Genomic DNA, 25,635 nt, shown 5'->3' with positions numbered 1-25,635 from the left:
TTTATTCTATTTATTGATGATATTTATTCCTGATATATTTACTGTATTCAACCCGGAATCAAAACCCATCAAATTGTGGCCAAAAGAAATATGTATGTACTTTCCTAACTGATCCCCATTCAAACAGAGAACTTTTTACATAAAGGAATCGTATTTTTCTACAACAGTGGTGTGGTGTCCTTCTTTTTGGTGGTTGTTCAAGGAGATATTATTGGGTCAAATCCGGCTTAACACGACAACCTTCACTTGCCTTGACACTTGAGCCAAGCTACCCCCTTTGTGCTGGGTTTGCCCATCTCAGGTCCAACAGAGGGGGTACATTTTTATGAAGATAGAGCAGTGGGACATTTGTGAAAATGCATCAATGGACAGGGAACATCATAAATTATTTTTTGAATCTTTTGAAACTGATGCTGGTAGTTTTCTTCTTCTGGTGGTAGGTTGTTCTACTGATAGCATGACTTCTGCACTAGAGACTGCAGATGACTACCTTACCTGAAATTGGCGTAAGATCATGAGCAATACAGTATTGCATTGAGAGTTTGAGTGTTAAAGATAGAGTTTGTGTTCTAGGCAGCTTGACTCAAAAACCTGTTTTGCTGAGTTTATCTGCAAATCAGCATTCCGGTACCTGTGTTGGGACATCCATGGCACAGCTGTAGGGTAGTAATGTATGTTGGGTCAAAAGCAAGAATACCAAATAGCATTAATGAACAAATGATTTACCTTTGGTAACGTTCTTTCTGGTAGATACTCTATCTAACTGCAGATTCCTAAACCTCTGAATACCTCCAGGTGCTAGACTTGAGCCGAGATTTTTCTCAGCATTGTTTCTGTGTACAAGCAAGTGGCATCATGAAGCTCTGTGTCGGCTACACCCTGATCCGAAAGGGTTGCCAGTCACTTATATAAGCAGCTCCTGCACACTGATGTCACTTTCTTTCTTGACTCTGTCTGAGGCATCGGACGCAGAGCTTAATAACTGATCAGATATGACAGTGCGCAGATCTCTAAATTGGGGTCTTTAAACGGATGGTGAAAAGAGTCTGTTTCACTAAAGGATGGAGGATCTGTGCTTAAATAGAGTATCAAGGAGAAACAGGATTACTGAACAGAAGTAGCTTCTTCTTCTGAAGGATTCTTCTAACTGAAGATTCCTCACCTTGTGAATAGATACCAAAGCAGTATCTCCCATAGGGGTGGGTCAGTGGAATGGCTTAAAACAGATAGGCCTGCAGGGCCAAATGTAGAAAATGCCCTTCCTGGTCCTGGCTATCAAGAAGGAGTGCATTGTGAAAATATTGTGACGCCCACGTCGCAGCTGGACAGATAATCAGAGCAGGCACTCGGTGCGCCATTGCAGTGGTAGCAGCGTTGACTTTGTTTGAATGAGCTTTCAGATCTTCCATGGGCTGCTTCTTGGCCAATGCATTGCACATTTTTATACAGAGGCCTATCCACCTGGGTATGGTCCTTCTCTGCACTGCCTCGCCCTTCTTCATCCCAGGAAACCCAACAAAGAGGTGACCCTGATGGTCTTTGGTAAGATCGAAGTAAAAGCTGAAAGACCTTTTGGGATATTTGAAACGGTCTCTCATCTCCTTTTTTTTAAGTAGAGAGGTGGAGCAAAAAATGCCAGAATGGTGGTTAATTTTCTGAAATGAAGGGCGGTCGTTACTTTAGGTAAAAATACCTGCTTAGTATGGTACTCCCAATCTCCGGTGTGCTGCAACTACCGGCATCACTTACAGAACTCTCAAAGGGCACTGGTGAGGCCGAGGAAAGCTGAGATGCTCTTGGCCCAACCTCAACGGCAGGTAATGCCTGTGAACCTGCAGCACAGGGATGTGAAAACAGGCTTGCTGCATGGCAGGCACTACCATCTACTCTCTTGGATACATGGCAGACAGAACGTGGGCCAATATGAACTGTTTGAATTTGTCCTTTATTAGGAGGAAATTGAGAAGACAAAGGTTTAAAATAGGACAAAGGTCCCCATCCTTCTTAGGCACCAGGAAATCGTCCTACCGGCAGAAAATGGACAAATGGTCGTCAACAGTCGGTCTGATGTGGGTTGAATAGCCAGTGGGTCCAAAAGGAATGGTAGGGCATAGCCTTGCTGGAGTATTTGAGGCACCTATCTGTGGTATGTGATGCTCTGATACCATGGAGGTAATATTTTATCCTGGCTCCAATACAGTGATCATGTACTGCGGAGGGCAAGCTAAGGTGGTTTGGTGGCAGTAGTGGGAATTGTGGGCAACTGGGCAGTACACTGCCACAGAGAACGTAGACATTGTCAGCCGCATCCCCGATCCCAGCCTCCAAAGGACAGGGGATGTTGCTGTGGACGCGGACCTTAGTGTTGTCTGTGTGCCAAGTACCTTTCTAGGTCAAGACAGAGTTCTATCTTAGTCACAATGATGTTGGACTGGCTGCGCTAGAGGTTTTGAAAGGGGCCTCTTCAGTCGAGGTAATGTCAGGTTGGCTTCCTACTCCGTTAAAACAATCAGTTCTTCATCTTTTGATATACAAATGGCAGGCGAGGATTGTGGCACCAGACTCAAAGTCGGACTCAGCGTTTGTCCTGAAATCGGGGTAGATCTCTCAGCAGAGTCATGAAGTGCAGATGGCGTCAAAGAGGGATTCACTGACGGTAGCCCATCTCGAGGCTACCTTGGATACTTGGAGTACAAAGACGTGCAACAATGCTTCCCCAAAAACCTATACTTGTCGCAGCATAGCCGATGGACCCTTTCCATTTGTGTTGCATTGGTATGAGCTGTAGAATTTGTTCCTTGCTAGGAGACTGGGAGGCAGCTTGACATCCTTGCGACTTCTGATGAGTGCCAGGATGAGGGAGAATGACCCATCGACTTCTTGTGTTTGTTTTTTGATTTGGACTTACTGGATGACTTGGAGTGTGAATAGGACTTTTCGATGGAATGGGTCTGTGTCCTTAACTTCGACCGAGGCTGGCCTTTATGCACCTTCTGACAGTGTTCAAAAAAGGTACAGCAAGGATTCCTGGCCCCAGATTCATCCAGGTGCAGTCCCCGAAACACCTGCAGTCATGTGAAGACCCTAGGCATCAGAGACATACGTTGTTGGGATCTATCACAGATATCTGCTTGTGACAGGCTGTACAAGGTTTAAATCCTGTAGTTTTCGGAGGGGATATAATTCCTTGCACACTGAGAGAATATATTTGACAAAAGGACAAGAAAAAGATGAGTGAGTAAGCTCCGGATCAGTCTCCAAATGTATGGAAAGAAAAGAGCTGACGTCACATGCAGGGGTGATGCATATATGAGGCTACAGTTTCCCTTCCAGGGTGGGACGAAGCTGATGCTGAGCTGCATGACGCAACCTAAAGAAGCACAGGAGCGATGCAGAGAAAATCTCTGGACCCAATTTGGCAGCTGGGAGTACTTACAAGATGAAGAATCTGCGTTTAGATGTATGCATTAGAAAAACTGAATTAACACATACTGGGTGATGAAAAGAGGTAGGGTCTAGGAGATAGTCCTACTGAATGGGAGCAAGTTATTTGCTGTATGGTAACATTGTAGTCTTATGAATCAACCATGAAAACCATCAATGCTTGACATGACATGCAAGGCTATGGAGGAGCTGCAACCTTAAATATATTTAAGTTTCTTTAATTCACAGGTTATGCATCACTAAATATCATGCAAAAGAAAAAAAATTATCTTACCGCAAATCAAGTTCCTTTGTTCTGAGAAAATTTAAAATAGGTGCAAATGCTGCTGGGTCTCTATCAATAAATATCTGGAAATTAAAAAAAAGAAAAATTAATTTTTAGTGGAAAAACAAACTTTGTACTTACTGCAAATAAAGTGCATGATTATCTGTGTTCTAGGGAATAGCCTTAAAGAGAAAATCTATGAATGATATGCTCAATGCAAATGAGAAGCCAAGTGGCAAATGTGCATACCTGAAAGGCCCAAACGGTGCAATGAAGGATGTTATGCCTTTGGTGGAAAGAAGCAATACTGTGGACTTGTAACTAAAGGACATTTTTAATATACTACGGGCCTCATGCATCAAACCAAAAAACAGTTGCAATGGGGAAGATTCACAGAATCTGCCGCTTTGCGACCGTTATTTTTGCATTTGGAATGCATCATTGTGATTCCTTTAATGCAATGCATTAAGCAAAGAATTAATGCGATTTCGCTATTAGGAATCGCAAGTTACCATCAAACTAAAGTTGATGGTAAATTTGCGATTGCTTTAAAAAATGCACTGAAGTGCGTTTTTCAAAGTCACATTTTACACACACACATGCGCTTGGGGCATGTGTTTGCGCAACATGTGGAAAAAGGGGAATTTCAGAGGTGCAACAGGTTATCTTTTTTGAACCCTTGAAATGGCATGCGCAATTTGCGAGTTCCTATGTAGTACTCGCAAATTGCTCATGCAAATTCCATCTATTCCTATGGGCCCATAGGAATGAAAGAGAATCAATTCCTTAATTGAGAATCGCAATTTGCAAGTCGCAATTAAGACATTTTAAGGAATCACATTTTTTTTGCAAATCCTACGTGCATTGCACTTGCGATTTCTTAAATAGCGAAAGGATAAAATTTGCTATTTAGAAATCGCAAAATGCAGGCTTGATGCATGTGCCCCTACATCTTTTCTCCTTTTCACACTGGGCCAGCAATGTATTTAAATGAGATTGTGGGCTAGCTGGAGGCTTTAATATGGAACTCTGACATCTACATACATCCTGGAGTTCCCATTGGCTTACATAACAAGAACAATAATGCGAGCTACTCAGAGTACACAATAAGCTTGAATGGCCAATCAGCTTGTACCACTCCAGCTTGGTCTGAAACACTTAACATTGTCTTTAGAAGTTGTAGTTCTGTACCATAAACCATTCAACACAATCATTAAATACTGAGCGGAATAATCTTCTTGCGGTGTCGTTTTCCAAATGTACTGCTGCCACCAACACCCATATTCTATTGCGTTATTTAAGCACTATTTTAAAATTCAACAGATGAGCCCACATCAAGACCATCTTCCACGTGGCAGATATATGCAAATTCCCTTTGAACTCACAATTTTTGCCTCCGAGTTTGGCATTTGTGTAACCAAAATAGAAATATGCTACATGGCAACCACAATGAAAAAGTTTAAGGAGATATAGCATCAATCAACATTCTTTTACTCAGGTCCACTCAATGACAGCCTTTGATGTCTGCATAAATAACACACAAGCCTTTCTTTCTTATTTTCACTCTGGGTACTATCCACTTGCAAGTAGTTCTGACCACCTGTGTATAACATTCTCTTATAACATTTCTCCAATTACCTGCCTTACTAGCCGCTTTATTTTTATAATTTGCTTTTCACGTTCAGTTACTCTGCCTTTATGCTTGACATAATTGTCATACTTTGTCTCCACTTTTTTTCACATAGTAAACTCCACAGTCTTCGCTTATACTCCTTATATTGCTTGCTGTATATAAAACAGACCCATATCCTAAAGAGTTCACTACTTTGTACTGTTATTGTCACTTCCTGTAATGTACAAGTTTTTACAGCCCAAAGATGCTACTGAACTTTCGGGTCACGTGTTTTGATTACTGACTTGATGCCAGAAATGAAATCGAAGATCTCAAGACCGCTAGGATTATCTACATAACTCAAAAAGCAGATACCTCTCCAGAACACCTTTCATTACCTCTAAGAAATCCAAGAATTTATTTATATTCCTTCAATTAATAACCACCTCCCCAACCCCGCCTCAATAAGCATCTTTAAAAAAAATCTGTACTAAAAACAGCCCTTCAGCAAGCTCTTCATCCACCCTTCCCCTCCTAACACCAGTAAATGTAAATGTAAATGTAAAAATGTAAATGTACATGTATTTATATAGCGCAAATCGCCCACATCGCAGGCATCTATGCGCTTGCTTAGGGAACCCGTCCTGGTATTCCCCTGTGAGATACCCCGGCAGGGTATCCACAAGGTGAAAGCCAGGCATCCCGCCGCGAGGGGCCGTTGTGGTGATTAAGCACGCTATTGCCCAGAGTCGCAGAGTGTGAATCCGTGAATCAAGTAGGCACCGGAGCGAGAATTATCGAGTCCGTGGAATTATTGAGCCCAACCCCCGCCGGGGCGGGGAATTGAACCCTGGTCCAGGGCCGATCTCAGCTTCCGGGTCTGCCGCCTCTAACCCCTGAGCCACACTTCTCCACTAGGTACACTATAAATACTATACCTATGTATTTTCCTTGCTTACACAGAAAACAAGCAAGCACTGGTAATGAATATAGGTCTGACTTTAAAACAATGTTGTGTGGTAATGTGAAGTATACAAGTAGGTAAATGGATATGTATTTGGGTGGATACTGAACTGTAGGATAATATAGGTGTAGGTTAAAAGGTTAGATGACAGTTGCACAGGCAAACCAGATCTCCCTTTTTCCACAACATACACTCGCCCACATATCTTCCCATCCGTGTAAGATAAGTTACAATCGAAGTATCCCACTAAGGGAAGCTTCACAAAACAACATCATTCAGGCTCTATGTCTGATGGAAACAATTTGCATTCATCTAAACTTTCCCACACTTGTATGTTAATAACCGTATGCAAGGAGCACGAGTCTGCCCGAATAGACACACATGTCCCAGTAATCTTCATAGTTCATTTGGATGGACTACACCTTCCCTTATTCCTTCAATTACATTCTCATTTAGCACTTCAACTCTATCATTTTCCTCTGAATATTCAGCCGAATACTTGTTAACAACATTCACTGAAAATTCCCAACCATCTTGCCCACCTGCTTTGCACATGCATGAAAAATGTCCTAACTTTTTCATTTAAAACTGATTGCTTTTGCAGCAGGACACCTTTCTGAATCCGCTGTAAGTTTAAAGCTCCCATATCTATAGCACATTCGTTTGTCCTCAACTGGTGGCACTTTTGAAGGAGTTTCAACTACTTTTCTTGATTTCTGGACAACGTTCAACATTGTTGAGTGCACCTTTGTCTTTGACTTGATCCACCGTAAGTTCTTTGCCATAGCTAGATGTATTTTCTACATGTCTAGAAACATCGATAGTCTTTTGTAAAGAAGGATCTTCCAGCTCTGATGACCTTTCTCGGATCTTAATGTTATTAGTTCTGTTCTCTAATTATTTCCACGTGTAAGTCCATAAATCTACAGATAGAAGCTAAACTTCTTAACACAGCTACATACTGCTCCACTGTTTCCCCTTGCAATGAGCTTTAGAACAAAACTTGTTTTTTTCCACTTCTATATTGATTTTCTTCCCGTATTTGTCCTCCAGTGCTTCCATAACCTCAACATACTCATCAAAAGAAGTCTCCTTCTTGATTAGAGTATGTTGCCCTGACAGATTTGTGTATGGTTTTTAAAACCTTTCTGCCCTTCACACTTAAATTGTGTTTCAATAATGCAACTTTTCATGATGACACAAAAGATTCCCCCCAATTGCCTCTAGGTAGGTTTTTTAAGGAATCACATCAATGTTCCCACACCTTAGAAGGAACCCCATGGTTTTGTAAAAACTTGGGAGGGAGCAGCTATTGATTACACATCTATATACTTCAACTTTAAATGTGCACTATGTTAATTGCTAATAATATATATGTAATATATGCCAAAAGTGCTAGACTGAACATTATTAAGCCAACTACCAAATTACGCACAGTAACAGTACACTGGTGATTTCCATCACTTATCCCTTCACCGTTCGAGAATTGTTGACAAAGGATGTTTGGTCCCTCCTCCTAACAGCCGTCAATTGAGCCATGCGCACCTCGCTGTACTGGTGCCGTACCAATGGTATTGTCTCCCTGTAGCAACACATATCTCCGTGATTACCCTGCTTACAAAGGATATCTGTAATGTGCGTGATGCAATATGTTGTGGTACCACGTCATGTTGTCGCTCCTGGAGCTTCAGCTTCCTACACGCCACGTTCCTGACTCCCACACAGCCGTCTATGGAGTTCTTCTCCATGCTGCTGCCTTGCGGTAATTTAACGTACTCTTGTTCCTCGTGCCACAGATACTCAATTCATGTCTTCTGCAATGGCGCTTGTTAGCCCAAATGATTCAACCACAGCAGCACACACTAGTCAAAAATGAACACTGCACCAAACACCTGGGACCATACAGCTAGACTCACTGCATGGGAGGAGCCGCTTGGTCTCTGCGACCCGATAGCCAAGGAGTTGCACTTAACTCTGCCTGCTCGCTACAATCTTCCAATTGCAATCCTCATGCCGTTTTGCCTGCATATTGATTCCCATCCTCTGTCGCCACTTTTAAGACGCCATGCAGAAGGATGATTAAGTGAAGTTTATTGAGCGATAGATCAAAAACCCTTGTCACGTTCTCTCACACCAATAACAGTCTACTCTGACCACCCTGGATTCGACAATCCAGAATCCAGAGTGATCAGCATCGGTTGACAGTCCAGAGTTGATGTGGGTTCAAATCTGATATTTAGCCAGTCTCTGAAGATAATGCCCAGGCCACCACCCTTTTTGATGGGTCGATCTAGTCTGTAAAGAGAGTAACCTGAAGGGGTTGATACTATTAGATCAGTATTAGAGGATTCATTAGTTCAGGTTTCCATAATAAAAATGCTATTCAAACTGTTAACTCTCAATCAAATTGGCTAGTTCCCATGCATGTTTAACAAGGAAGTGAGCATTAAGGAATAAACTCCATAGCTTTGTCGGTGGGTTGCTGGGAGCGTTAGCTGGATACGGTATTTGAGGATTTTGGAATGTGGCTGGTGCCCATAGCTGGAAAGTTACAATTAGTGTACAAAGCCACTCCTCCTGAAGTGAGGTCTAGCAGATTAATAAAGGTACAGACATGCTGAGAGGAATTAAAAGACCACAGTTCCCCACCGGAGTAAGATTGGATTACGTCCTAGTCCAATTGTCCAATTGTCAACCTGGTCACGAATTAACGATTTAGGGTAATTGAAAGATTGGACAGTGACCATAGCGTCCTGGAACTTGAATATGCCATGCCAGGTAATGAGAACATGGGACAGGACGAACAAAGGGCAAAGACAGGGCTACTCCTGGAGAACAACAGAAGGAGAGTAAGATGGGGAAAATTGGTCACAAGTGGCGATAAGTTACCCAGGCTCTATGCCAGAATTATCCCAGTGCTGGAAAAGGCATTTGCTCTTAGGGAGGAACTTAGCAACCAAAAAAATAGAGAGCAGCTATGGCGAACGCATGAAGATCTAATAAACACCATGGATTTAGATCTTTTTGTAAATGGTGCAGGTAGAACTAGCGGGATACACAAGAAGACCTGGTATAATGCCACATGCCGGAACCCCAAACGAGAACTTCTACTCGCAATTAAGGCGTGTAGAAGCCGGGAGGAGATACAAGCCAGAAGAAGGGCATATAAGAAACTGCTGGCAAACGCCAAGGCCGAATGGGACCAACAACACTGGGAGGAACTCTCTGGCGCATTAGCTACCAGAGACTCTCGCAACTTCTGGCGGGTAGTTAATAACGGATCAGAAGATCTCCCTTCGGCAATTGAACCCAATATTGCCCCGGGCATATGGCAAAACCATTTCCAGTCCTTATATGCATTAGAGGATGAGGCCCTGAGTCCCCCCCCTGCACTTTAGCGAGTGACCCGTAGGGTGAACCGTTCACTGAAAAAGAAATTCGGGCAGCTATCGCAGGGTTGTCAACAGGCAAAGCCCCGGGGCTGGATGGGGTGCCAGGTGACCTATTCAAACAGGAGCCAGGAGTATGGGCCCCCTATCTCCTGTTGATAATCAATGCGGTCCTTAAGGGAATGGAGGTCCCGGATACTTGGCTGGGTGCAGAGGTGGTTCCAATATTTAAAAAGGGATCGCCTCTGCTTCCATCCAACTATCGTCCAATAAGCCTTATCAACGTATCACAGAAGCTCTTCGGTAGGCTAATACTGGACCGGTTGCAGAATTGGCTGGAGGAGACTGATACCCTGAGCCCATACCAGGCGGGATTTAGGAGGGGAGTGTCCACAATTGATCAAATATTCCAATTAAACCTTATTTACTGGAGGACCGCACTGATCGAGGGCGGCACTTTGTACACGGTTTTTGTGGATTTATGTGCCGCCTTCGATTTGGTGCCAAGATCAAAATTGTGGAAGGTAATGTAGGACTTAGGCGTTTCGAAAGACATCCTTGCTATCCTGTTAAAACTACACCACAATAACTTCGCACGTGTCAGGTGCGGGAGAAGCGGCAACTTTACTGAAAGATTCCCCGTTCGCAGAGGGGTGAGACAGGGTTGTGTGCTCGCACCGACCCTGTTCTGCCTCTTTGTGAACGGGGAAATCGCGCACCTGACAAGGATTGCCAACATTGACGCCCCAAAACTGAGCGGCAGCAGGGTGCCCGCAATTATGTTTGCGGATGACACCCTGCTGCTGTCCAAATCCCCGATGGGCATACAGCGGGTGTTGGATGGGTTTTCAGGAATTTTGTTCCCTAACCCTAAACCAAAATCTAACGTGGGGGGCACACCGGACAAAAGCTAACATGAAACTGGCCCAGAGGGCGGGAGGCATTTCGAGAATTGCGAGTAAGTCACCATATCGCCCACTCGGCCCTGCAATCCAAATTTATAAAGCCCAGGCGCGGGGGGGAGGTACCTATGGGGGAGAGTTGTGGGGCCACATCCTGTCACATAACTTGCTGACCACAGAAAACAAATTCCTTAGGCAGCTGACAGCCCTTCCCTTAAGCATTCCACTCCTGCCCCTGAGACTGGACCTGGGTCTGAGGCCCATTACGGAGGAACTAGGGCTCAAACCACTAACTTTTTGGCGCCGTCTTTGGAGCAGTCAAAATCTCACCACCTATAGAACCGAGCTACAGGAATTTCCATCCCTGCCCAATGCCTCCAAAACGCCCTGGTTAAACTACATCAAGAGAACTTGTGATTCCCTTGGACTACCAGAATTATGGTCAGACCCGGAAAGCACAAGCAATAGGATTCCGAGGAAAGTGCTGTCCAGAGCGTATTATGACCACATGCTTCTTCGAGCTCTGGATAGCACTCGTGAAGGCTCCCTAACACACCATTTCATTAAAACTAAAGACTCGTATAACCTTGAATGCGTTTTGGATGGTATGACTCCGACTCTAACAAGGAAGCTATTCCTGCAGTGGAGGTATGGGACCCTTCCTCTCAGGTCTTTTACCAAAGTATGGTCCTGTCGGCCTGCCACAGAGACATGCCCTGCATGTGCCCACACAAAGGATGTGCACGCGGTTTTCTTTTGTCGAGCCTACCGGAAAAGTAGGAAACACTGGCTTGTCCCCCTCCTCAAAAACTTAGGATTTAGAACATTCCTACCCGCATACAGAGTTTTAAAGACTGATTTATCCCCGCCAATTGTGTTCGCCATGGCAAAAATTTTAACTGCAATGTGGTATGCCCGCACCCGACTGATAAACGGGGTCGGAGACTCTTGACAAACTTTCATCCCTTGACTAACTGGCACCATTTTTTACTAGTTTTTTAATCCCTAATGTATTTTATGTTAATGACATTTGATATTTCGGATTTTTAATTGATGTGGTAAATTTTGTACATCTTTTATGATCATCTGATCGAAATAAAGATTTGGAGATAATGGTGCAGGAAGAGGTTTTTGGTCTACATGTGGCAATGGATGCGGGAGAGTGGTAATCAGCAGAATGACACAAGAATGATATTTGAATATTTGAGCAATTAACAGTGTAAAACACCTGGGGCCACCCTTCTCCAGCAGGGAGGGCAAAGACTTTGCACCCCGCCACTCATCTGTAGTTACATTTCAATACCACCTTCAAGCGGTTCAGCTTATTTGCTTTGAATTAAGCACTTTGTCAGTATAACTTGGGGGTGGAGGGAGGGAATTATTTTTTTTCCTTTTTCAACAATCCTATTATTCTTCTTGCAATATCAAGGAGACAGCTCTGAGTGAAATAACTTTATGCACTATACAACACAATTTTCCTTCACTGTAAATGTAAATGTAAATGTACAGGAATTTATATAGCGCAAATCACCGAGCGGTTTCTAAGCGCTTGCTTAGGGAACCCGTCCTGGTATTCCCCTGTGAGATAACCCCTGCAGGGTATCCGCAAGGTGAAAGCCAGGCATCCCGCCGCGAGGGGCTGTTGTGGAGATTAAGCAAGCTATTGCCCAGAGTCGCAGAGTGTGAACCCGTGAATAGAGTAGGCACCAAAGCGAGAATTGTCGAGTCCATGGACATTTTAGGACTCAAAACCCCGCCGAGCCGGGAATTGAACCCTGGTCCAGGTCTGCCTCCTCTAACCAGTGAGCCACACTTCTCCACTTCACTGCCTGTCCTATCTATGCACTTTAGTTCAAGGAGACCTTTTGCACACGGGTGCATGGGGAGGTGCAAGGCCTACCTTGAGTGAAACAGTCCAGCACTGCAACAACCGAAGTGTCCTTGGATTTGCAGCTCTCTTTGTGAACTATGCCAAACTCTCGCACAACGCACTTTAAACACTCAGCATTCGGTTTTAACACCTCCTTTTGCTCATGCAGTTTCAACCTACGAGTTCTTGACTAAAACTAACTTCCCCCGTCCCCTCTCTATGGAGTGGATCCTGTGTTTTTGGAAACAATTTTAATAGGACAGTAAAATATGGCTTCTTAGTCATTTTAATTGGATATTGTAATTTAATATTGTATGTATGCAAATTGTGATTTTTTTAATTCACTAAAACAATAAACTTACATTGACACACACATCTTAAAATCATGTGCTTTCTGCCTGCATTCACACCTGTGTATTTCTTAAAGGCTGGTATAACACACACATTATTGTACGATTCATAACGTAATACCCCAACACTATCTGCCTTTCTAGGCTATTACTTTGAAAGTTTAACAGGGCTATTACTCAGACCTTTTTTTTTATTGCCAACGCAAATATAGCGCCTACGCTGAACGTTCACCTGTTGGGAAGACCAATGGGTTAGTTACACTTCGTTACGTACAAAATACTCTGTCTTGGACACCCAGGAGATGGGTCACTGAGCCTGATAAATCTATTACGTCGTATGTGACTGATGCTGCGTGTCAATATCTATCCTGAATGATTTCCCACTTTGTGTAAACTGCATTGCCTCAAAAGTTTACGATTTTGATGGTCAAGCAAGCGTACGCCTGTACGCAGGGCCGGCGCTAGGCATGGGCAGTGTGGGCAGCTGCCCAGGGCCTCGCGCTAAGCTAAAACACCGGGGGGCCACCGCATCCGTGTGAAAGGCCACACTTCTACAGTTAGCCGCGCTGCTCCTCTGAGGCCCCATGCCCCACACTATCATATTACAAAAAGAGGTGCCTTGATCTTGCTGGTGAGGTAGTGGTGGCATTCCAGGGGGTGCAGTGGGGGAAGAGACAAACATAATGGGAAGGGGCCAGCAATTATGTTAACTCACAGTGCGGGACGGCGCAGCGCCCCTGTTAAGTACCGGCCATTCTAGGTGACAGAAGGCCCCTTTGTTTAGATAAGGAGAGGTGGGTGAGGGGAGGAGGGAGCAGCCAGATCGCATCACTGATACCGATTTGTTTTTTAATGGAAATGTGCCTGCTCGTTACTGCTCCGAGGCTCAGGGGAGAGGGGGCCCCCTTCCCATGGTCTCAAAACACTTGAGTACACTGTAAGGTCCAGCTGTGGGGGGCCCCCTTCCCTGGGCCTCTAAGCGCTGGAGAAGCAGCAAGGCCCAGGTGTGGGGGGCCCCCTTCCCTGGGCCTCTACTCGCCGGAGGAGCTGCAAGGCCCAGGTGTGGGGGGCCCCCTTCCCTGGGCCTTGTACCCATTTTGTAGTGCTGCTATGCTAAGAGCAGATGAGCCCCAGGCATGTCATGATTGCCTATAGATTTACTTCGAAGTATTTTGCCTGTCTTTAGGTCTCATGTCTAGAGCCTTGGTGGCATGCCCCTACTTCTTTAATTTAATATATTTAGTTCCCCATACTTTTTCATTTTAAACACGCCTCCCAGGATGGCAGAAATAGCCAAAGCCTATAGATAAGGCTTGGCTGTTCGGGGCAGGGAGGTCAGACTGTCATTTTCCTTCTTGCCCAGAGAGGACAAGGACAGTGCCCACTTCGCTCTGCCGCTGGCAGCTGCCCCCCCCCCCCTCTTACTCTTTGTCTGTCTTGCTCCTCCGCACTTACTGAAAACCGTAACTTCAAGAAATGGGTATCACTTCCTCTTATCTCTTTTCTTTATTTGTTCTTCCGTGAAATTAATCCAAAAAGAAAAACACTTTAGCTGGAAATTTCGTCTTTTTTAGAAATTTTTCTATTCCAAAGTGCAGTCTCAGGACGGAGAGAAATAAGTTTCAAGATGGGAAATATAACCAAATAAAGCAAGACACAGTGGGTTGCAAAGTGGCCGGATTGATTTTATTCAAATCCAAACACATTAGCACCACATTACAGAGTTTACCAGTGAAGCGCTATTTTTGTTTTCTAGTCTTTCTTTGAGCAACATGGTTTTCCCCGGTAGAGAAGTGCAACACTCCTGGAGGTACTGAAATACCTGCTTGAAGGGTGGATTGGATAACAAAATGTACTTTCTGGGACTTGTAGTCACATCCTTAACTTTTCAGGCAAAAGCACTCACTGATTTCTGAATAATAAGTGCAAAAGTGTTAAGGAAACTAACTATGTTGTTCCTTCTTACATTTCACATGTGTTTCTTAATCTTGCTTTCCCTTGAGTGTTTGCTTTCTCCAGGATGTTGTAACTTATTTTTTTTCAGCAGCATATTACTCTTGTCTAGTGCATAATTTCAATTGAGTCAAAACCAGGTGTTTATAGCAGGGCACAATTGGGTTGTAGCTGAAAGCAGTGCGAGTTTCTCTCAGTGGGGCAGAGCGGCGTTCAGTGGGGGAGAAGATGTGGCACTATGGCCAGAGCTGCTGAATTTGTAAATGGGGAACCAAGTTCAGCCTTCATGACCTGTCTGCTAGAGCTAAACAACTCTCCTGAGGGAGCACATTACCATGCTAGACTGTCGAAGGCCCTGCAAGACCTTAGAAGCTCTGGTGTCTTAGCACCAGCAGGTGGACCCTAACAGTGGCAAGCATGGGTTAACCTTGAAAGTCTGACAATCATAATCCATACTGAAGTTCACCTCCAGTTTTGCACGGAGGCCTACGAAGCAGCACATCATAATGCGACTATGACTGTCACTGAGGTCAGAGGACCCTTGAGCAGGGAGGCTCTAGGGCGTTGCGACCGGTACAATCGCACCTGGCGCTGACTTCGGATGGGGTGTCATGTTTGCAGGTATATTATGTTTTTAAAAACACTTAATGCCTCCTCCTGGCCTCCAGCAATTTCCGGCAACAATAAAAATTTCATGATAACTCCGGTGATTAATATTCTTCCTAGTCAGAGATAGAGTTTTGTCAAGTGGAAGTTTTGATTCGTGGAAAGGTAGTACAGACGGTTAATGTGCCTGCTGCAAAGAACACGTACTATGCAGAACATCAAGTGCACATAATATAAATAGGTCAGTGGGTTACTGCTTTTGTCAGAGAGAGCCTTTTGTTTGTTGCAGTTTATAAGTCAAAATCCTAACAAAGAACAGTGAGCTGTTAACTGTCATCTTAGAGCTTGATGCAAACTGCAAGGTATAAATTAGAGCATTATGTTTTTCCCTCAGTCTATGATTATCCTAATGTTGCAAAATGGGTCCTTTTAGGTAGAAATCAATTCTGGTTATTAAGGAGAACCCTCAACCATGGTGTTACATTCTAAATTCATAGTTTGTGTTTCTCCTGACCAATCACTATTAAACTATACTTCTACTAGTATGGTTGTCATGTGTTGTCATGCGAGTCCTTTGCTGTACGTAACATTTCCTATAGAGTGATTTACACACATAGGATTGATTGTCTCTGTGTAATGTATGTGATATTAAGTGGGGGAGAGGAATTGGCCTAACAGCTAGGGCGCTCGAACTCGGGATCTGGGTTCGAGTCTCGGTAACAATGCCAAACATCCTGTGATTCTGGGCAAATCACTTAATCTCCCCCTGCCTAACAAAAATGAATGTGTGTCCTCATGTAACGTAACTGGTGCTATGTAAAGTGCTCTGATACCCGCGCTATATAAAACTCTGCAAAGAAAAAGTGCTCTGACACTCTACACTGGTATCAGTGGCACTGTAAATCAAATTAAATGCATCTGAGCGAAAGTATGGTTATGGAGACTTGAGAGGCACTGCTAAAGGGTGTTAGTGAGGGAATCTGTAGCGGAGGGCGTCATTGGAGGGCACCAACAAACATTGTCGCACAGTGCTTCACCAGCGCTAAAGCCGGCCAGTACCACTTCCTACAGTTTAATACCAAATCAAAAACATTGATTTGAAAACCCCTTGAATCTACACAGCATACCTTTACTTTAAACACACCCAGATACTAGACCTTTCCTAATGAATCAATACCAGGGAGCCACTCAACAAGAATAATCTAGAATGTTGGAGTTACTCTATCTTCATTGTTTGATTGCAATCTTTCCTTTTATCTGCTTTTTATAAGAAATGTAGATCTGCTCACTTGTTTTCCATGCTCTCATCCCCTCAAGCCTTGTGAGGAAAAGTGAATAATTCTGTACTCTAAATCCAAAAGCACTGGTTCTTGGTTCTCAGCTGCCCTTTTGTGTTATGGTCAGTGAATTACATAGCTTTCAAAGTAAAATGAAAAATACATGTATCTGAACTCAAATTAATCTTGCTATATATTCCCTTTTGCAAACATTTTCCCAGTGATGCCATTCAATTTATTTTCTACAATGCTGTGGGATTTTTATCATGCGCTCATCTGGAAACAATCAGTTAACATGGAGTAAAAAATATCCATTATTTTGAGACCTGCACCTAGCTTTTCCATCCAATGTGACAAATGTAATCCATTTCATACAGTTTTAAAATATATGGACTTATTCCATCTGTATATTTATCTTTTTGTCCATGTTACTGATATCCACATTAGGTCTCTTCAGTGAAGCCAAATAAGATCAATAGTTCTGCTATGTCACTTTCTGTGATGTCAATCCTTGTGATGTTACATGCAAATTAGAGGGGCCTCACATCCTCCCTTTCGCCCGGGGCCCCAGAAGTCCTAGGACCGGCCCTGCCTGTACGATGCCATTCATAAAATACCCAAAGAATTAAATGTGTAAAAAATACATATATTAATCGTTTACGGTGTTGTTCTAGTACGTATATGGTATTTCATATTTACAAATTGTTGCTACCATCCCTTGAGCAGAGGCATATCTTCTTGTTTTACCGTGGGCGGCGAATCGCTAATAGAGTTAAAATCTTGGAGAGTTTAGGAATCTTCTAACAAAGTGTAATTTTAACATTAGCCACGAGATGGCGGTCATTGCACAGAAATTGCTACATATATTTCCGTATCGAAGTAATACTGATCATGTTGGTATAATACCTTTTTAAATCAAATGCAGAACGGAAAATAGTAACTTATATGCGTTAAAAGTCAAATTATAAAACCGAACATTGGTAAACCCAAGCGATCTGGGTTATTTACGGAGTTGATAAAAACAATAAAGAAACAACCGCTGCTGTGAAAAATATTCAAATAAAATATTGCTTTCTGTACATGAAGATTCAGGGTACTTTTGGGGTATAATTTAAAATAGAACCTAATGCATTGCCAATTCCACAGGAGACGAAAGGAGACAGCAAACAGAACGAAGGGAGAGAGTATTGCTGTGGGCGGGGCTATAGCCCACTCCACGAGTATTTGAAAGGACCAATAGGCTCCATGCACTGTAGGGCCCGAGAAAGCAAGAGTATGTGTGTTTTTTCCCGCTCTCATAGGGGTACGATCCAATAATGCAATGAGGGCATAGAATAAAGACCACAGCAGAAGTACAGTGGCATCATGGCAGCCAGCCAGTCTCACGGTGCACACCAAATAGTATGTTTTGTCACCAACCATGAGGAGCAGTGGGTTATTGAGCACAACAACAGCCTGCTGCCAGCTGTGTTACTTTTAGAAGTCCTGCATTCCGCTGTAGGCTGCAGACTACTTACATGCGCTTGCATGTACTGTGAGATGGCCCTGGTACGAATCAGAACCTTGGACTCACGCTGAGACATGCAGCATTAGTAACAAGCATACTGCAAGTTAAACATAGTCTAGCATAAGACCGCCCAGTGACATAACTGGTATGCATACTATGATGAAGTAGAATGTAGAGCAAATCATGGAGGTTGAGAGAGCGCAATTTGAGTAAAATGTATAAGTGCACCATATGTACAACCTAGCTGCACGAATTCAGTTAAAGCATTTAGAAATGTCGAAAATATATAACCGCATATACTCATGAGTGTTTAATTAATATAGAGAGCATATTTTAGAGTGAGAAACTAATGTAGTAATGTTTAGAAATGTTAGAGTGTTATTAGATTCCATGTTATGTAGCTGCTACTGAAGAAATTGTAATGCTGCAAAACGTAGAAATGTGCAGGCCTCATGGCAATGTATGAAGAACGAAAACGTGCCTTTACATCTTCCACATGACATGGATTTGCTATTATTTAGAATATTATTGATCATATATTAGAGTTATGTTTTATAGAAGTGTTTCATATAATCAGTGTGTAATGTGTTAGAATATTATTTTAGACTAAGAAAAGGGTTCACTGAGTGCAGGCCATTGCAAGAAACTTAGTAGGCCTGGAAAGATAAAGTGGCTTCTTTGATCTGCACGTGCTAGTTAATGTCGAGTCTCGTTAAGAATAAATTGCCGACCATGTTCGAAGTTTATGGCCTGAACAGATAAGGGGAGTCTGGAATTTGGGGCCCAAATTGTGTGTGTTTGCAGGTGCGAGGGGGTTCCAATCAAGAGCGTGATGAATAGAGCTCTGTCCGGGGAGACAGGCACAGGCCTGGAGGAGGGTTCAGGAATGTCCTGGGGGGTACCGGCGTGCTGGAGAAGAAGCCTGGGAAGCAAGGTCAACGCTAACAAGAGGCCCAAAGGAGTGCCAGTATGGAAAAAGCCAGAACCGACACCACGTGAGAGGTGTACGTGAGGGGCGTCTCAGAGGGGCGTTCCAACCACAACTGTGATTTTGTATTAGAGACAGCACCCTGGGGAGGAGTTAGAGCAGATGGCCTGAGGACCCTTAGAGAGCGGATGGGTAGGCAGAGAGGGTATGACTGCTATACATAGATTTCACCTAAGGCTAAGAGAAAGTGAGTGAGCTTCTTTGGAAGTCACCACGGCTGACACCTTTTTAGCTTAAGATCTCGTTAAGTAGGGATGTCACTTAGACTAGTGTATGGACAGTCTAACCTGAATTTTCTTCCTTTTTGTAAATGCCGCACAGGTTACAACTTGTGTCCATTCTTGCAAACTTAATGATATTTGAACTTGTTTTGGTGATATTCTTCTGTCGCCTAAGAGCATTTGGACAGCTTATGTTTGTATTAGTGCCAGTATACCTTTTGAACCTTATAATGAGATGCTTGTACCTTCAGTTAACCTTGGCTTTATAATAAAACTTTAAAACTGATTAGTGGTAAGTGGTTCTTCAGAGTCGTGTCAATCTTGGGGGTTGGACTTGGTACTGGATTGCTTTTTAGGTTTTGCCTCGCCAAAAAGATGCGCTCTGCGCATCTTTTTCGCGCAGGCGAAAACCTGATGAGAACTGTAGTGTGCTTTGGGTCGGCCCTCGTCATTCATTGGCTGGCTCCGTAAATGGAGCCTAGCCATTGGATGAGGGGCCTGTCCGTCAATGCCGGACCAGACACGGGGGCGTTCCCGACATTCTTTGGCTTTTGCCGACGTCACGCGACGCCGGGAACGCCCCCGATTCTGGTCCGGCATTGCCGGCACCCGCCTTCCGTCGTCTGTTCCTGCTCCCCCCCCACCCGATTGCTCGCAATGAAGCATGCACCACTAAACCCCAGCACAGCGAGGCACAAACCAGCCCGAGGGAGGGGACGGGGCTCTCAAAAGCGCCAGGCAGCGGCGCCTCGGTCAGGAGAGGAACGCAGAGCTGCACCAAGCGTGGAGAAAAGGTACACCATGTGCACCGCCCGGTCCCCTGCGTGGATCATGGCCACACCAGGTACCCAGGATGGCCGAAGAGCACCTGACTATCGAGCGCTAACCGACCCAGCGCTAACGGGCTCAAGATCATGCCCACCCAGCACAGCTAGCCGGCCGGCCATGCCAGGTAAGAGCGCTACTCTCTCCCTTCCCCCGGTTAACCACGACCGAGGAGGACCATATCCCACCCCCCAACCCCGAGTCGGGTAGGGGGTGGCAATTCAAGAGGGGGGTGCATGCTGCGCCTGCCGGGGAACCCGTAAACGCTGAATTAGCCGCAAAATAGATTCGGCCCATCTTCGGCCAATGTTCGAGCCTTGGGGTGTAGCAACATTACGGTAAAGAGTGTCTGGAACATTCTAACAGGAAGTGGACACAGCACTTTCACCTCAACCATTAGGGAAGTTCACTGCGCTGTGACTGCTTCCGCTGCCATGCAGATGAGGAGCGACCACGGACCATTTCCGTCAAATCGTCCACAACCCCATAAAAGCGGGATTACCATGTGCGGAACTCTCGTCCCGGGGGTGGTTATGAGAAGGGGTAAAATCCGGCCCAGTTCGCCCCTTCACTAGCCGCGGTGGTGGGGTCGGTTTGGCCCACCCCTCACTGTAGCAGTCCCAGTGAGCTGCCACTTACGACGATCCACCGCGTGACCTTGGGCCTGAGCAGCAGCGTGTCTATTGTAGCAAGCCTGGTGCCACACAATACTGTTGGAACCTACCACATGAGGTAGGTTGGGGGGGGGGCTTCTCTGAGCAGCAGCGGTGTCTGTGGTAACAAGCCTTGTGCCACCAAGCACTGGTGGAACCTACCACATGAGGCGGGCAGGGGGCTTCTGTGAGCACCAACGGTGACTGTGGGAACAAGCCACGTGCCACCCAGCACTGCTGGAACCTACCATGGAGGCTGCCAGGTGGGGAAGGGGTGGGGGCGGGGTCTCAGCATCAGTGGTGTCTGTGGAAACAAGCTTTGTGCCACCCAGCGTTTTGCATTACGTGTGTTCTGTTTTGTGTAAATCTGAATTGTACACCAGGGGTCTGCATCATGTTGCTGATTTGTGTGTCTAGTGTGCATCTCGTTGTGTTGTGTCTGTATATGCTACCTCTAAATCGGATGGGTTGTCTGTGTGTGTTTTGTGCTGTTTTTTGTCTATGTCCTGTTTCCTACGTGTCACCAGGTGGTGTAATATATTGATGGTCCTGTATGTGGGTCTGTGGGGTGTGCTGTTCTTTGTGGTGTCTGTCTATGTTCTGCGAGTGTTGCACTGTCTGTGTGTTTGAAAGTCGTGTGGGCCTGTAAGTGCTGTTGTGTGTTGTGTATGCCTGTGCCCTGCTTGTGCTGTGCGTGGGTTGTCTGAGAGACTCGTCTGTTCACGTGAGTTGTGGGTGTTTTACTCTTTAAAATATGATGCCTTTTTTATTTTATGTTTTATTTGGACATTTATATTAGAGCATTGTACTGCGCATTGCTTTAATGCACGGGGAGGCAGTAAGTGATTCGCAGGGTGTGGCACTGAGGCACTGGTTGGCACCTGGCTGCTGGAGTCCGAAGTGGTATGTCTGCCATCACCAGGCCACGTCTACGATCTCCCCCTGTGCTACTCTCGGCTCCCTCCCTGTCGCTATCTCCCCTTGCGCTGCTCTCCCTCCCTGTGTCACTATCTCCTTCTGCGCTGCTATTCCTCCCTGTGTCGCAATCTCCTGCTGCACTACTCTCCCTCCCTTTGCCATTATCTCCCCCTGTGCTACTCTCCCTCCTTGTGTCACTATCTCCCCTAATCTGCTCCCCCTCCCTGTGTCGCTATCTCTCTCTGCAGTACATGGGAGGAAGAAATGTTCAACTCAACACTGGAAAAAGTGTGGGGTTCAGAGACCGTGAGAATGAGGGGCCTGAAATAGCGTATAGCAAGAAGTGGTGGATAGTTCGGGAAAAAAGGGGAGAGTTGGTTTGTTATAAGTGATCCGCCTGTTGCCTGCTTGTGACCCTGTTTTCGTGCCTCTGTTGCCTGCTTGTGGCCCTCTTTACGTGCCTCTGTTGCCTGCTTGTGACCCTGTTTTCGTGCCTGTTGCCTGCTTGTGACCCTGTTTTCGTGCCTCTGTTGCCTGCTTGTGCCTCTGTTGCCTGCTTGGGACCCTGTTTTCGTGCCTCTGTTGCCTGCTTGTGACCCTGTGTTCGTGCCTCTGTTGCCTGCTTGTGCCTCTGTTGCCTGCTTGTGCCTCTGTTGCCTGCTTGGGACCCTGTTTTCGTGCCACTGTTGCCTGCTTGGGACCCTGTTTTCGTGCCTTTGTTGCCTGCTTGTGGCCCTCTTTACGTACCTCTGTTGCCTGCTTGTGACCCTGTTGCTTGCTTGTGACCCTGTTGCTTGCTTGTGACCCTGTTGCTTGCTTGTGACCCTGTTTTCGTGCCTCTGTTGCCTGCTTGTGACCCTGTTTTCGTGCCTCTGTTGCCTGCTTGTGACCCTGTTTTTGTGCCTCTGTTGCCTGCTTGTGACCCTGTTTTCGTGCCTCTGTTGCCTGCTTGTGACCCTGTTTACGTGCCTCTGTTGCCTGCTTGTGGCCCTCTTTACGTGCCTCTGTTGCCTGCTTGTGGCCCTCTTTACGTGCCTCTGTTGCCTGCTTGGGACCCTGTTTTCGTGCCTCTGTTGCCTGCTTGGGACCCTGTTTTTGTGCCACTGTTGCCTGCTTGGGACCCTGTTTTTGTGCCACTGTTGCCTGCTTGGGACCCTGTTTTTGTGCCACTGTTGCCTGCTTGGGACCCTGATTTTGTGCCACTGTTGCCTGCTTGGGACCCTGTTTTTGTGCCACTGTTGCCTGCTTGGGACCCTGTTTTCGTGCCGCTGTTGCCTGCTTGGGACCCTGTTTTCGTGCCACTGTTGCCTGCTTGGGACCCTGTTTTCGTGCCTCTGTTGCCTGCTTGTGGCCCTCTTTACGTGCCCCTGTTGCTTGCTTGGGACCCTGTTGCTTGCTTGTGACCCTGTTGCTTGCTTGTGACCCTGTTTTCGTGCCTCTGTTGCCTGCTTGGGACCCTGTTTTTGTGCCACTGTTGCCTGCTTGGGACCCTGTTTTCGTGCCTCTGTTGCCTGCTTGTGGCCCTCTTTACGTGCCTCTGTTGCCTGCTTGTGACCCTGTTGCTTGCTTGGGACCCTGTTGCTTGCTTGTGACCCTGTTGCTTGCTTGTGACCCTGTTTTCGTGCCTCTGTTGCCTGCGGGGGGGCTCGCAGCGAGCCCACAGTGTGTGGGGTGGGGCTCGCAGTGTGTGGGGGGCTCTGTGTGGGTGTGTGTGTGGGGGGGGGGCTTTGTGTGTGTGTGTGTGTGGGGGGGGCTCTGTGTGGGTGTTTGTGTGTGTGTAATTTGCGAGAGATAAAGCTAGTGGCATTGTAAATGACAATGCCATTTATTTATGTTAAAAAACATAAATCAAAATAATGTCATGAGCAATGCCAATAGCTCTAACTTTAAAAAAGGCAAAACCATTGCATTGTAAATGCTTGTTACTCTATGACAGGCAACAATCGATCCAGTCGATTTAGGTGGGAATTGAGATCAAGAGTGATCAGATAAGAGATCGGAAATCCCGCCTTCTCAGTTGGTAGCAGAGAAAGATGGTTGCCTTCTTGAGGAAGGTGATCTAGGCTAGGTTAAGATTACCCCAAGGCCCCTAGAGATCGATGACCAGAAGAAGAATCGCCTGCCGAAGAAGGTGCTGACGGTGTGAGAGAGAAAAGCAGCAGAAACGGTCGAGAGTGAGTATAAAGGGTCATGCGTTGTCAGATTGCAGTGTTTTGTGCTGTACTTGTATTGTAATGTCATGCAGAGTTGAATGCCTGTAGTGTGATTGTGAGACGGTTGTGAGCGCGCGCAACCTGGTGAAAATCTTAAGTTCAGAGGAGAGCTTAAGTGGTTCGGGTGTATCGGACATCCAGAGTAATTGTCAACCATTGTGAAGGGGGTCATGAGGTACCATTGATCGCCCGCAGGACCGTGATAGGGGGAACGTAAGAGTGAGTGTATGAGTAACGGACGCTGGACGGACGTTTACTGTGTGTAAGTAACCTATCAGTTAAGGCGATCGTCTGAACGGTTATGGAAGACGTTTCGTCAGTTGAGGTGACAATTACAGTTAGACTGTGGACGTACAGTCAAGAAAAGTGATCGCTTGGTCGGAAGTAATCATTTTTCAGAGTATGAATGGGATGCATGCATGACCGGGACGCGAGCTGAGAAAGGAGGGGGACCGCTGCAAAGGGGACGAGTGACGTCAGAGAGAGCCGCGCTGTGATAGGTCGGTTGGTGTGAAGCCGCGCTGGGATAGGCTGTTTGACGCGAACCGCGCTGTGACAGGACGGTTGGTGTATAGCCGCGCTGTGATAGGCCAGTTAGCGAGAGTCGCGCACGGATTGGTGGATTGTCATCAGGAAGTAAACAAACGAAGGGAATCAAGGAAACTTATAGAGTTCAAACATGAAATGTTTTAAATGTCTGAGAGCGATCTTTAAGAAAGAAAAGAGAGAATCGTTAGACGGGGAAGAAGCTCCGCCAGAGGGTACACCGGCTCATTATATGGCTACGAATGTTGGGTTGCACACTATACTGTGGATTTCTAATTGGAGTAAGATCACGGAGGGGAATGAGGAACTGACGTTTCCGAAATACGGAACGTTTAGATTAGAAGTATTGCATCAGCTAAAAGCAGTTATGACCTCTATGAGACCTCTGACTAGACCAACACAGTTTGAAGCCCTTAATGCATGGATTAGGGCGGCGCACGACAGGAACCAGAACAGGCGTCAAGAAAGGGTGAAACGATCGGTAAGGGCAGTGCAAGACGCCAAGTGGGATGAGGAAGCCAAAAAATGGAGAGTGCAGACTATTGAAGTAAATAAATTGTACCCAGTAATAGAGGTTACAGGAGATAAGAGACCACCAGAAGAGGATGATGAGAGCGAGACAGAGGACAGTCTGATAAATAGATTGTTGACAGACAGACCACCTCCGTACAACAGAGGGATAGAAGGTGCCGAGCTCCAAAGAGAAGATAGGGTTGGCATAGGGGAGTATAGACCACTTCCTATAACGGATTGGGAACCCACCAAAAGTGAGGAAATACCTCAACCTAGCCCAGTACAGAGAGTGGTCGGAAGGCTTGTGGTACAAAAGGTGCCAGAAACAGAGCGTGCCAAGTCCTATCAATTACCAGATGCTCTCCAAGTACCTGTTACCATAGGTCCTATAGTATCGATTTATGACCCAGAGAGAGCACGAGGGGAGGAACAGGTACGCTTGGACAGGGAGAGAGCAGAAATGGAAAGTAGGAACAAAATGATTAATTCTCAAAGGCAGTTGCCAGGACCAAGAGATTGGAGCACTCCATTGAACTCGGCAGGGAATCCCACCATAGATCAAGGGGGTCAGAGAGGGCTGATGGATCTAAGGGGACCACGGACTAAATCCTTTAAGGAG

The 25,635-nt window shown here is 45.6% G+C and overlaps 1 protein-coding gene across 1 annotated transcript in view; it reads right to left on the bottom strand.

The window, feature by feature from the left end:
• KCTD3 (potassium channel tetramerization domain containing 3) overlaps positions 1–25,635 on the bottom strand; it is a 319,588-nt gene that overhangs the window by 182,887 nt on the left and 111,066 nt on the right. The window contains exon 4 of the mRNA XM_086927901.1: positions 3,719–3,792. Coding sequence (XP_086784027.1) covers positions 3,719–3,792 — 74 coding nt within the window. The remainder of the gene's footprint in view (positions 1–3,718; positions 3,793–25,635) is intronic.

This window comes from Lissotriton vulgaris, chromosome 6 (genome assembly GCF_964263255.1).
Source record: "Lissotriton vulgaris chromosome 6, aLisVul1.2, whole genome shotgun sequence".
NCBI lineage: Eukaryota > Metazoa > Chordata > Amphibia > Caudata > Salamandridae > Lissotriton > Lissotriton vulgaris.
This window is presented reverse-complemented; position numbering and strand designations above follow the sequence as displayed.